At 43.2% G+C, this 14149-nt stretch overlaps 1 protein-coding gene across 2 annotated transcripts in view; it reads left to right on the plus strand.

Moving 5' to 3' along the window:
* Positions 1-14149, plus strand: part of SH2B2 (SH2B adaptor protein 2) — a 163783-nt gene that overhangs the window by 139309 nt on the left and 10325 nt on the right. For both annotated transcript variants that reach the window (XM_088454703.1, XM_088454708.1), the window contains exons 4-7: positions 2324-2415; positions 3114-3208; positions 9989-10174; positions 11876-12069. In XM_088454703.1, coding sequence (XP_088310829.1) covers positions 2324-2415; positions 3114-3208; positions 9989-10174; positions 11876-12069 — 567 coding nt within the window. The remainder of the gene's footprint in view (positions 1-2323; positions 2416-3113; positions 3209-9988; positions 10175-11875; positions 12070-14149) is intronic.

The following is a 14149-nucleotide window of genomic DNA, read 5'->3' on the forward strand; positions in this document are numbered from 1 at the left end:
ATTCCACTAGGTCTGTGGGTCCTTCGTGGGCAGCTTGACGTGGTGCCTCGGCAGTTCAGATCTGCAAGGCTGCTACGTGGTCTTCTGTCCATACCTTCGTGAGGTATTACAGGTTTGACACCTTCGCCTCTCAGGATGCTTCCTTCGGGCGGCGGATTCTCCTTTCTGCACAGGAGCGTCCCCACCCTTAAAGGATACTGCTTTGGGACATCCCCAAGGTATCCTGTGGATACCCTATGGACCCTGAAGTAGAAAATATGAGATATGGTAAGAACTTACCCTTGTTATCTCTATTTCTACGAAGTCCATAGGGTTCCACAGGACTCCCGCCCTGTCGCACCTGTGCTGCAGATGGGCTTTGCTCTGGTCACCGGTTTTCCGTCTCCCTCTGGTGAGAATGTGATTCTTGTATGTGTCCAGATCTTTGTTCTCTCTCTTCCTTCTCCTCCTCCGGCCTATGGCTTGGTAACTAACTGAGGTGCCTTGGCCTGGGGGCGGGGTATAGGAGGGGGACCTAGTGCATCCTGGGAGGCTGAAAGCTTAACTCTTTGGTGCCCTGCGACTGACGTCACACCTATACCCCAAGGTATCCTGTGGAACCCTATGGACTTCGTAGAAATAGAGATAACAAGGGTAAGTTCTTACCATATCTCATATTTTTACAGCGACGTTGCCAGCTAGATGTTTTACATGAGATATAGTTTAAATTCCGGCCGTCAGGATGCCGGCCCTCAGAATTCTGGTGCCGGAATCCCGACTCCTGCGCATGTGCAGTCACCCGCCATCGGAAATGTACGCAAACCAACGGGTTTGATCGCATTACTGCCACAACACTCCAGATCACATTGCTAAAATTTGGTCTCCTTTGACTGCGCATTTTGAGGCTGAGCTTCCCTTACAAACTGTTTAAGGCCTGATTACGTCTGTACCCTCATGATGTTTTGATGTATGATGCTCTTTGACTTCTCCAAGTGAGTGCCTTTTACTCATTCTTCTATCAAAAACCCATGCTATTTTTGTTTGGTTATATATTTTGTTGAACAATCCTTCAATGAAAAGATTTGTTACCAGAAAGTACTGTAAAGGGGTCAGTCTTCCAGCTGTTCATCAGCTCGGTGCTGTTAATTTCATAATACATTAGGTTAACAGACAGAACAATTCCTTCAACCCAAGCCCTGACCATAACATTAGGTGAGGCAAGAGCAACAAAGTACAATTGGCCTGATTCAGAGCCGCTCGTAAGCGGCCGCTCGTTCGTTCCTACCGATGTTCGCACAACTGCGCATGCGTACGGATTTTAATACGCATGCGCGAACCAGTCAGTGCGGCCGAAAATCGTGTGCTCGCTAAATAGCATATGCCTGCTATTTTGAGTGACAGAATGAGGCATTTGTGGGTGGTAACAGGGGAAGGTGCTTGAAATCGGGGAGTGGAGATCCTAACGCAGGCATGCTTAAAGGTCAAAACGGGCGTTTTAAGGGTGTGCATAATTAACAAAGCAGCGTCATTGACCACGTCACTTGGTTGTTTTATAGTCAGAACTGCTCGCATGATTGTGGTAGGAAAAACCAACCACAAGCATAGCGAGCAGTTCAGACGCCTTTCTATGTACTCGATTAATCTAATAAATAGCGGACATGACGTATGATGCGAGCAGCCAGGGGGCGTTTTTTTCAAAATTACGTTCGCATGTTTTGTTCGCTCGTTCAGACATAGAGGCATGAACAGACCGCAAAGAGCGAACGGTTCATTTAAATAGCCAGCCCCTTTTTCTGAACGAGCGGCCGCAAATAGCGTCCGGCTCTGAATCAGGCCCAATGTGTTTCCAAAATGCATTATGTGCATTTGTGCTTCATTTTCTGTCATTGCTAACACAAGGAGGATTCTCAACTGAGCCGGATTCACAATTGTGCAGATCTTTTATTGTTGGTGCCTTTACTGTTTGAGGGACAAATTTAGTCAGCCTCTAACAATAGCTGACAAGCTCACTTCCATTACATTATATCTACACATGTTCTAACAATTCTAGTGATTGAGGAGGTTAAGTGGTCTACTCTGAGTATCACACATTTCGATACTTTTATCCTGATTATCACAAATTAAAGACACTTGTGTCCTCCCATTCTTATTGCTTATCCAATATAAACATGATAAAATAACCCTTTATTAAACAATTTATGAGAGTGATTGTTGATTTGATTTTCAGTTACACTGCAGGATGTTGTATTACATTGCTTATACTGTATGTTGTGATGTAATGCGATAAGCACATATTAAAAAAGAACAAAAAAAACATAATTTATATATATTTTATTTTTTTCAGGTAGAAAACAGTGCGGAATATATTTTAGAAACTATTGACTCTCTTCAGAAACATTCTTGGGTGGCTGATATTCAGGATTGCATAGATCCTGGGTAAGTAAAACTTAAAATACCTAGTACATCTTTTTGACTCATGAGGGGCAATTCAATGGTTCTAGCCGTGACTATTTCTTTTGGGCGTCCGACGGAGCATTTTTATTGTTGCCCCGTTCGGGCTTGATTAGCCGCGGCTGCGCACATTTCTGCTTGCAGCCTCTCTGGATGGGGAGCAGAAATGTATGATAAATCGGCTGTTTGGGCACCCAGCAGCACTTTATACGGGGTTAGCTGCTATACCCGGCTAAGCCCCGTGCTTTTGGGCGCACACAAGTGGCATAGGTGCCCGAACAGAGCAACAGTTGAATTGCTCTGTCGGGCACCCATTGCGTTTGGGCGCCCAAAACACATTTGAATCGCCCCCATGTAATTTAAATAGACTATTTAGTCTAATACCCAGTAAAGAGATACTGTAGGTCTCTTCTCAATATGACACAGGTTATTGCTAAAATATACAGCAGTTTTACTCTTTTTTGAGACTCAATAGTTCTCAGCATATGTCATGCAATAAAGACATATTAATGGAATGCTAGAACAAGAAAGTGCATGTTTTTAAAAGGCAATAAAGACTAATATATTGTTAAGGTAGGTTCTTTAAATGAAGATTTACAAGCAACGATTTGCAGGAACTCTTGAGTTACATGTCAACTGTCAACATAACTTATAACGACTCAACTTTGATTGTTTCCTTGCAGAGATAGTGGTGATGACATAGAACTTTCTTCCTGTGAGCAGGGAGCATGCCTGCCAAGCCGGGCCTCGTCGTGTAGCTGCGAGTTCCTCGCTGAAGGTAAGCAATATTTACTTACCCCATAGGTATAGATCATAATTCTATTTACTATTGTTTTATATAGTGTATACTAGGGCTCGACAAGTACCGGATGCCATGGCGACTAAGATTTCAGTCTGGGCGACTACATATTGATGTGGTCTGCTGTATAATTTGATTCCGATTTGCTCAGTCTACACCCTGTGAGTGACAAGAGGGAGGTTTCCACGTTGCATGCAGCAATAGACAGTCATGATGAAAGAGGACCCACCCCCCTTTCTGAATTGGTGGAGGAAGTTAGAGAGTGTTCTTCCTGTCTTGACTGGCCAATTTCAGATTTCTCGCTGCAGAGCTCAGCTCTCCCAAATTCGGTCTTGGTATTATGATTTCCTGATCCCAGTTGTCACTGAAGAGGCTGCAGGAGTAGGAGATCCTGTTGCGTGGTCTGACCGATCATGGTGCAAGGCTATCACGGTCTGCAGCTGGTGAGCTTCCAGAGATGCACACTGCACGGCATATGTAGTAAGGTAATTGCTTGTGTTTGAGAGGGCTAAGCCATGGGTCCTGGCCTGATTATGTAGCTTAATCGCGAGTGCCGTTAGTTTGCACTCCGCATCTGGTATCACCGGAGAGGGTCTGGGATGCCATTCAATAGTTAGAAGCAGTCAGAGGATTGTGCAAGCAGTTCTTGCACAATCGAATGGCAGAACGGAAAGCCAACAGGGTTAGGAACCTGTTGGTGTTAGTCCTGTGCCAAAATGTTGTGGTTATCGAGCAATGTGTATAGATTACACACACTGTGGAATGGAACGCTCTACCATTCCATCCAGCCCATTTGGCAAACAAACCATGCTCCCTGTACTACTATTATTGACTAGAGGCAGTACTGTGTGGCAGAACTGTATTGAAGGCACTACTGTGGCATACTTTGAATTGAGGGGAACTACTGTAAGGGATACTATGAATTAGGGGCCAGGGAGGTCATGTGGCTGGGTCTCATTGGCATTGAAATGTCATGTGTAGTGGTAAACACAAGATTTCATATATTTTGTTTGGAGACAATGGCTTGGCTACTAAACTTTTAAGTTGGTTTCTAGTTTTTACAAAAATTTGTTGACCCCTGGTATATATAGTTCTATGCAGCAATGTACACAGAATCGTTTTCTTGCCCAGTCAGCTTGCAAACTGTGTTATTGAGCCTGGGGCACAGATGGACAAAATGTAATGTCCAAGTTCAAAAGGAACAGACACTGGGGGGTAAATTTACTAAGATTCGAGATAGGTCGAGATGACCATCTCGGGTGATTTATTCATTTTTTTCCTGCTTGCAAATTTACTAAAGGCAAAAGTCGGGTGAGTTAGAGAGAGATTTCTCTCATCTCCCTCGTAAAACTCAGGTGAGATAGCAATCTCGAATCAAATCACCATCGGGCCAAATCGGAAGTACTGTACTTTTCACCTAAAACATACATCTCTCAAATTTACCAAGAATCGGGATGACAAGCTCGGGTGAGATAGGAGCAAACTCTCTGTCAAAATCACTTTTCAATCTTTCAACCCCCTGAGCTGCGAGATGGTCAGAAACATATACAAATCACAATGATTTCTGTAAATGGTTAAAATAGGGTTAATTAGGGTTAATTAAAAAAAAAAGAATTATGTGAGGCCCCCCCCCCTATAAGACTAACCAGCTCCACACTTGCCAGCCAGTCCTGGTTTTAAAATTACAGGGAAAAAATTGTGTAGGGTTCCACTGTAATTTAAGAACCACCACCAGGCAACAGGGCCAGACCTGGTTTTAAATATATGGAGAAAAAAAATGGCGTGAGGTTCCCCGTATATTTAAAACCGGCTCCGGACCCTTTCTAGCGGGGGACTGATGCCACAGCCAGGGGAGCCCCCCCAGCCGCAGCATCAGTCCTGACCGCTAGTCAGGAGAATTACACCGAGATTAATCACTTTGGAAATCGGGGCAATCCCGATTCTTAGTAAATTTACCCCTGAGAATTGAATCAAGGTCTCCAGTGTTATTGTAATACATATTTATCATTATCTGAACAATAAAAATACTTTTTGCATAGCGTTTTCACTCCTGGAATGTTTATCAGCTGCCAGTCTCATAAGTAGAACCTTAAGGACAAATTTTGCAATTAGGTCCATCCTGACATGGTATTATACAGAAACACAGTAGTTTAGGACTTTACTGGAAAACACACTCATTAAAAGCACTATGAGCGTCACACTTTACACAGAAACAACATATGGCCTGGGCCTCATACAACCAAGGGGCTCTATACATCATCAAACCGTTTAGCTCGATTTGCCAGCTATGTACTATTAGGATTCCTATAATTTGGAATAAAAAAACCCATTGGGTTCCAAATAAGGTAAACAATAATTGGTACATACCTACATATTCTATTTAATACATTATAGGGAAGTAAAGGTTTTAAGATAAAGATTTGGGGTGGAAAATTGGGTCTATCTTTGAAAAATCAGGACAATGGCAACATTATACTGTATATTACATAACGTGTAGAGGGTCTACACTCCCTATAAACACTATAAGATGGGTGTGGTTTAATAGATCTACATTAAAAAGGCCGACAATGTCTAGATAGACACTAGATATTAGACAGACAATAGGTCGACAGGGACAAAAGGTCAACAGGTACAAAATGTCGACACACTAAAGGTCATCATGGAAGAAGGTCGACATGAAAATGGATGGCACACAAATGGTCGACATATGTTTTTATTTTTTTATCCCTAACCCTCTCTTCTGGTGCCTTACCCTAACCGTCAGGGTAGGTGACTGACCCTAACTGTCCCTTATAGTGCCTAACCCTAACCGTCGGGGTAAGTGCCTAACTCTAATCCTAAAAAAAAAGAATATTTTAAATATGTCGACCATTTTCATGTAGATCTTTTGACCATGTCGACCATTGTACCTGTCGACCTTCCTCAATGTTGATCTTTAGTGTGTCGACCTTTTGTACCTGCGCTCACATTTTCTAAACTCTCACCCTTACATTTGGCCCCTGGTGTCTATCTAGACATTGTCGACCTTTTTCATGTAGATTTATAGTCTGGATATCATTTAAGATAGGGGTGCACATCTCAAGGGTTCAAGCACCAGCAACATGCTAGCTTTGTTTTTATATTCATGATATCTGTGATGAATCTCAGGTGTATTAGACTCTGCAGCAGACATTTTACTGACATGCTTGTAGTTAACCAGTGAAGTAAATAACATAGAGCCTAATTCAACAAGGAATTCAACTGCGAATGCAATAGCGATTACGCACACAGTTCAACCGCGATAGTATGCTAATCCATTGCGATCGCAATGCCGCCACTGCACTACACAAGGACGCCCACTTTACTTAGCACACATCCGTAATGTTTAGCAGGACTGCAAAAACATCTGTACAATCGGGTACCATCGCAGCCTCACGCACACTTGCACAAGCTCTAACCTTACGCAGGAATTGATAACTTCCATGCACACTACCAGGCCTCACACTGCGTAGGGCTTCGCAGTGGATAATTTATGCACGCCGTTGAAACGCACTGGCACGCCTGCGTTTGCCCAACCACCCCGCGGCTACCACCCAGAAACGGCACTTCCTGTTAATCACTCTGCGATGGGTCTGCATAGTCACTGCAATCGTAGTCCTGATCACAGTGGCTATTTCACGCATGTGCACTGCAATACATACGCTTGCGCAGTACACAACAATAGGCCGATTGCGTGCGTATTAGCACCTGCATTCCTTGCTGAATCAGGCCCTTTTATACAGATTTTGTTCATTAAGTCTGGAGTTGTACATTTTGTTTCAGGGAAGCTGATTGTTGCAGAACAATCAATATTACAAATGGTTACTGTAATACTATAATTCTGTATATATTCTATAAATACAGTATAGTATGTGTATTTATTTTGTTGTGACCTATTAAAGCTTCAAGTTAACAAGAAATTGCCTATTTTGTAGCCAACACTTTATTTGTTTAATAGCATTGATTTTATGAAGAGTTAATACTAAATATATCATTATATAGATAATATGGGCCAAATGTAATAGGTAGTCTGTTTTAGTAACAGTACAAACTCGCACTTTCTCGCACTTTTAAAAAGTGTGAGTTTGTACTGAAACTCGCAAATTCAATAGCCTGCGAACTTTTCAGCTTGAGGCTACTACATTTGCGAGTTTAGGATTATATAAACTGACACCTTTTAATGCGAGTGGCATTAAAAGGTGCGAGTTGTAGAGAAGCCATCACAGATCAGTGAGATCCGTGATGGCTTCTGTGTGTGTTTTAAAAAAAAAAAACATGCACCCCTTCCCCAAAAGCATAACCAGCCCCGGGCTTTATAAAGCCTGTTCTGGTTCTAAAAATACAGGGTCCAAAATGCGTAGGGGGCCCCTGTATATTAAGAACCAGCACAGGGCTTTGTTGAGCTGGTCCTGGTTCTGGAAAATCAGGGGACAAAACGAGTAGGGGTCCCCTGAAAATTCCAGAACCAGCACCGAACTCTTTCTAGCGGGGGGATAATGCCACAGCCAGGGAAAACCTTTCACCGATTTCCCCGGCCAAAGCATTATCCCTGACCGCTAGTCAGTCCAGGCCGGGGATCCCTGGGGAGTTGGGTACCCCCCCAATCCAGGGCACCCCAGGCCTAGACTGATAGCCCGGGGCTATCCCCGGCACCCTATGGCCGTGGGTGCCGGGTTGATAGTGTTAGTGTAAAGTGTAAAAATTTGTAAAGTTTCATATTGTCTTTAGTTGTAGAACCACAAGTACCAGCAAGCCTTCCCTGCAAGCTGGTATTTGGAGAACCACAAATACCAGCATGCGGGGCATTACGGGCCCGCCGGCACTTGTAGTTCCACAACTAAAGAAATACGTAAATAAACAAACATACACCGTGAATGTAAAATTTTATTAAAACATACATTCACACTCACACTCACACATATTCACCTAGTATCCGAAGTAATCCATAGGGGTGTACCTGAAAAAAAAATCCATACTCACCTCTCCTATGCGTAGATCACGTCCACTTGTCCAAGTAGGCAATCCAGGGGTTAAAATAAGAAAACGCAAAAAAAAACCGATCCATGCCGGACTGAGCAAAGGTATGTGTGTACACATACCTTTGCTCCGCGTAAATGACCGGAGCACACGTGTCGCGACATTGTATCATTAATGTAACCACAAGATTAACCTCTATTAATCTTGCGGCTACGATGTAGCGGTTCCCACCATAGACTTCAATGGGGATTTCTCACCATAGAAGTCTATGGGACACACAGGCTGGCCGCATTCAGCTAATCAGGGAGCTGCTCCGACGGAGATGCTCCCTGATTGGCTGGCGGCCCCTTCACTGATGGGGCACACGTGTGCCCCGGTCATTTACGCAGAGCAAAGGTATGTGTACACACATACCTTTGCTCAGTCCGCATGGATCGGGGTTTTTTGTGTTTTTTTATTTTAACCCCTGGATTGCCTACTTGGACAAGTGGACGTGATCTACGCATAGGAGAGGTGAGTATGGATTTTTTTTTTTCAGGTACCCCTATGGATTACTTCGGATACTAAGTGAGTATGTGTGAGTGTGAGTGTGCATGTATGTTTTAATAAAATTTTACATTCACGGTGTATGTTTGTTTATTTACGTATTGCTTTAGTTGTGGAACTGCAAGTGCCAGCGGGCCCGTAATGCCCCACATGCTGGTATTTGTGGTTCTCCAAATACCAGCATGCAGGGAAGGCTGGCTGGTACTTGTGGTTCTACAACTAAAGACAATATGTAAACTTTATTTTTACACTTTACACTAACACTATCAACCCGGCACCCACGGCCATAGGGTGCCGGGGATAGCCCCGGGCTATCAGTCTAGGCCTGGGGTGCCCTGGAGAGGGGTACCCCTTTATTGGGGGGGGTACCCAACTCCCCAAGGATCCCCGGCCTGGACTGACTAGCGGTCAGGGATAATGCTTTGGCCGGGGAAACCGGTGAATGGTTTTCCCTGGCTGTGGCATTATCCCCCCGCTAGAAAGAGTTCGGTGCTGGTTCTGGAATTTTCAGGGGACCCCTACTCGTTTTGTCCCCTGATTTTCCAGAACCAGGACCAGCTCAACAAAGCCCTGTGCTGTTTTCTTAATATACAGGGGCCCCCTCTGCATTTTGGCCCCTGTATTTTTAGAACCAGAACAGGCTTTATAAAGCCCGGGGCTGGTTATGCTTTTGGGGAGGGGGTGCACGTAATTTTTTTTTTTATTTAAAAACATTTAACATAAGTACACACAGAAACATGCACATATCTCATGGATATGTGCATGTTTCAGTGTTAATCTGACCTGCTCAGGATGTACTCGCTAGCCTGAAGCAGGTCTATTATTTGGGGACTTTTGGTAATCTTTTTTTTGCGAGTCTGAAACAGACACTCTATTACATTGGGCGAGTTGATTGTTTTCAATGTGAAAACATCTGGATGCGAGTTTGAGAATGGAGACTTTTAGTAACTCTGAAAAATGCGAGTTTTAGTGAACAGACACCCTATTACATTGGAGAGTTGTGAAAAATTGCGAGTTTAGCACCAAACTCGCAATTTACCAAAACAGACTACCTATTACATTTGGCCCTATATGTCTGTTTTTCTTACTTGTCCAAGATTATTCATTTAATTAATTTGCATCATTCAATCAATGTATTTAATAGTTAGAAGATGCTCACATGTATAATCAAACTATGGTATGTATCTTACTCACTAAAGAATGTTTCCTTATGTCCAGGAGCTTACCGACCACTTGATATGTGTGGTCAAGATGTTAGTGCAATGTCTGCTGTTCCTCTTCCTCCACCTACTGTAGCTCCTCAGACACGAAGCTGGGAACATGCTGCAGTAGAGCATCTTGTTCACGTCCCTCTAGAGAACTTCCTGCAGACCTTGGAATCTCCAGCATCTAACAGTGGACCAGGTACACTAAACCAGTCATGGTTTTTTTTCATTACGGTATTGGTAAAAGTCAGTTATGAACCTGTAAACAAAAGTAAGCCTACAGAGTGAATGCCGTTATGTAACAACATGTGCCTAGTATTGTGCTGCTGCACCCATTTTTACTTACACATACCTGTATGGACCTAGGGTCTGATTCACTACCGATCACAACTGCGATTATGCACACAATGGGCCGATTGTTGCCTTCTGCGCATGCGTATGTTTCGCAGTGCGCGTGCGCGAACCGGCCACTGCGACCGGACTGTGATCGCAGTGACTACGCAGACCCATCGCAGAGTGACTGACAGGAAGTGCCGTTTGTGGGAGGTGATGGAGGGTGGTCGGGGAAAAGCAGGCGTGCCAGTGCGTTTGAAAGCCGTTGCATGGTCGTGCATACATTTTCCACTGCGATGTCATACGCAGCTTGAGTACTCATAGCGTGCGATGAGGTTAGCAGTTCCTGAGTAAGGTCAGAGCTTGTGCAAGTGTGCGTGAGGCTGCGATGGTACTCGATGTTACCGATGGTTTTGCAGTCTTGCTAAGTATTACGGATGTGTGTAAGGTAAAGTGGGCGTCCTTATGTTGTTCTGCGACGGCATAGCGATCGCAATGGATTAGCATAGTATCGCAGTGAGACTGCGTGCGTAATCGCTATTGCAATCACAGTTGCGATCAGTAATGAATCAGGCTCCTAGATGGCTGCAACTATGTAGAGGCCAAGTTTAAAATACGTTCACTGCCCCCATTCTGGGTGGATCATAAGGGTGTTTCTTGGTATTGAGGGCTAATTGCAGGAATGCGCCTTGTATTTCACCCACTATTTATTTAAGTGAGGTTTGGAGAAAGGGGGGAATTGCTCATTTAGGGGAAAAACATTCAAATGTTAATGGGCGCTCACGGAACAGTTTTTCCACTGCCAGCCATTTGTGACACATGATCTGAAATGAATTCTTCACTTACTGTCTTGTACTTGACTTCTAAAACAGTGCTTGTTGGAGGCTCATTCACATCTTAAAAGTTGTACCTAGGTAAGGTAATGATGTGATTGAAGGCGGGACATCCACAGTCCCAAAAGCAGAAATTTGGTGTACACTAATGTATGTGCCAAGACGGTCATATAGACACATTTGTGCAAAATGTTCTGTGCATCCAATTATTTTACTATTAATAATGATCCTTAGTGTATTAATATTGTTGGATAACGCTAAGGTCTTTCCCTATCTAGAAGCTGTTTACCCTGATTATATTTATGGAAATGATAACCAAATCCTTAATCCTTTATCATGGTATTTTGGTCACTGGGTATTATTCTACTGCTGGTCAAAGTTGCTGTTTTCCACTAAGGGCCGGATTCAATTAGGTGCGAAATCAGGCCGATTTCTTATCGCCGACGATAAAATCGGCCGATTTCGCGGCTAATTGATTCCGGCCCTAAGGCTGATTCCACAGAAAGGGCAAAAAAAATAAATAAAAAGATATGCTTACTTGTGTTCCGTAATATGAACATAAACTGGAAATCAACCATACTTAATATTTCTTTTAAGTTGGAACTTTCAGGAGAGTTTAGGTGTATTTAACTTGGAAGAAGGAAAACAGAAAAGGAACATAATACATCTTTATCAATTGTAGTCGAATAGCAGTATAATGTAATGTGCCATGTTTTTACATTTTGTGATATTAGGTGAAGAGGGGGAGAAAGATGCTGAGATAAATCTGTTTGACTATCCTTGGTTCCATGGGACACTATCGCGCATCAAGGCTGCTCAGCTCGTGCTGGCTGGTGGCACTCGCAGTCATGGACTCTTCGTCATCAGGCAGAGTGAAACCCGCCCTGGAGAATATGTGCTGACTTTCAACTTTCAAGGCAAGGCCAAGGCAAGTATGCTGCCTGTGGTGTTTCAAGGTAGTAGCTCATTACATAAACATCTTCTAAATGTTTGTTGGAAAGTAAGGCGATAGAATAGCAGCTGGAGAGGAATTTTTGTAACTTGTGATCAGTTACGGGCAGAATCACAAATGTCTTCCTTGAGTGTCTGTCAGGTAAATTGCTTGTAATCATGGCCTTAATAATCCTGTGAATTTTAGCATTTGCACTTTTTATACAAGGCTGTAATACAAGTGGTCATCCATTTTGAACTATTTTAAGGCAGCAGGATTTTCACCGCACCATGACCAGACCAATTTCACATTTTGTGATGCATCGATTTAAATGGCTTTGATACTTTTATTTGATGTCCATACAAGTTAACGCAATATTTTTCTGGGTAAATGTTTGAAGCACATTAGATTAAATATTTTAATTTTATAGGAATAATATATGTTGACTATTAGTTTTCTGTGGTGTAGGATGCAAAATGTGTGCACCTTATTCAAAATTTGTTACCATATGCAAGTTCTAAGGTGTATATTTTAGCCCTAACATGGAGTACCAATATTGCACACCTTTACAGTGTACAAATGAACACACATTCTTTTGGGGGGGAAAATGGGTTGCGGAAGGATTAGAAATTTTGGACAGTTGACTTAATTTGGGGGGAGTTTGTCATTTTGTGTAGCTTTCACACATTTTGACAAGAGTGCATGACACATAAAAGATGAGTGTCGCACACAGGTGTGACCCTGTCTAGTTATTTTGGGGAAGGAACTAACGTCTCCCATTATCTCCTGGTAACTCTAGAGCTATTAGTCTTAAGCTGGGTACACACTTACCGATGTGTGTACCCAGCGATGTGATGCCCAACGGGCCGACATATCGGGCGACTGGTACACATTACACGATTCGGTGCCTGACTGCCCTATATTTTGGGCACCGGCTCCATTCACCTGCCTGGCGTCGGCAGCTGGGTCGTTCTGTCAGCCCTACCTGCAGGCTGACGGAATGACCCTAATGAACGACCTACAGGAGCGCTCATGGTCATTCATAGTGGGTACATATTTGCCAATGTGGACGATTTGTCGGCCTGATCCGCCAGAATGGGCGACATATCGTCTAATGTGTACCCACCTTTAGTTATAAGTGAGGTCTGATCTGGACCTTGACACACACAGCCAGTAGTGTGCAACCACATACTTAACCCAACATAAATGTACTGTGTTCGATCAGCAGCAGGCTATCTTTACAATGGCATTCCTATCAACTGTCCCATTTCTTGATTTGAGGTCTCTGTTCCTCCTTCCAAATCGGACAGCTATGGCCCGATCCTTCCAGCAGCTGGAGAGGTTCGTCCCGTTCCCTGCTGCTCAAGTGAACGAGTACCATATCCATTTATTTATTACCAGTTATTTATATAGAGCAAACAAATTACACAGCACTTTATAGAGAATATCTTAGTCATTCACATCAGCCCCTGCCCCAGTGGAGCTTACAGTCTATATTCCCTATCACTTGGATACACACATACAGAAGCGAATTAGCCTACCAGTAAGTTTTTGGAGTGTGGGTGGAAACCGGAACACATGGAGGAAACCCGCACAAACATGGGGACTAGGATGACATACAAACTACACACAGATGGTGCCTTGGTCAGGAGTTGAACTCATGACCTCAGAGCTGTGAGACAGCAATGCTAACCACTAAGCCAACCATGTTGCCATTTGATGGAATTCCTGGGTTTTGGCTCCCAAAACACTTGAAAATATTGAGAATGTGCTATACTGTGATAGTACTACTTAATATCAGCTATACTATAATGCAGTATTATAGTAGAGCTTATTATAATCTTTTAAAGATGGCAGGGAAGCAAGAATCTGTAAACTCCATGAAACGCTATAGGGACAACAGCTTATGGTCGGGACTTAGGACAACAGTAAATATTTTGGCTGTAGTGTTTCGTTTTGAAGTGCAGTTAGAAGTTTATAATGGCCAGGTAATAATGTAAAAATAGGTTATTCTCTTAAAGAGGTGGGATAGGGTAAAAATCAGTGTAATGGAGAGAACACTTTAAATGTCTACCTA

The sequence above is a fragment of the Taudactylus pleione genome, unplaced genomic scaffold, assembly GCF_031769625.1.
Source record: "Taudactylus pleione unplaced genomic scaffold, aTauple2 ptg000040l, whole genome shotgun sequence".
NCBI lineage: Eukaryota > Metazoa > Chordata > Amphibia > Anura > Myobatrachidae > Taudactylus > Taudactylus pleione.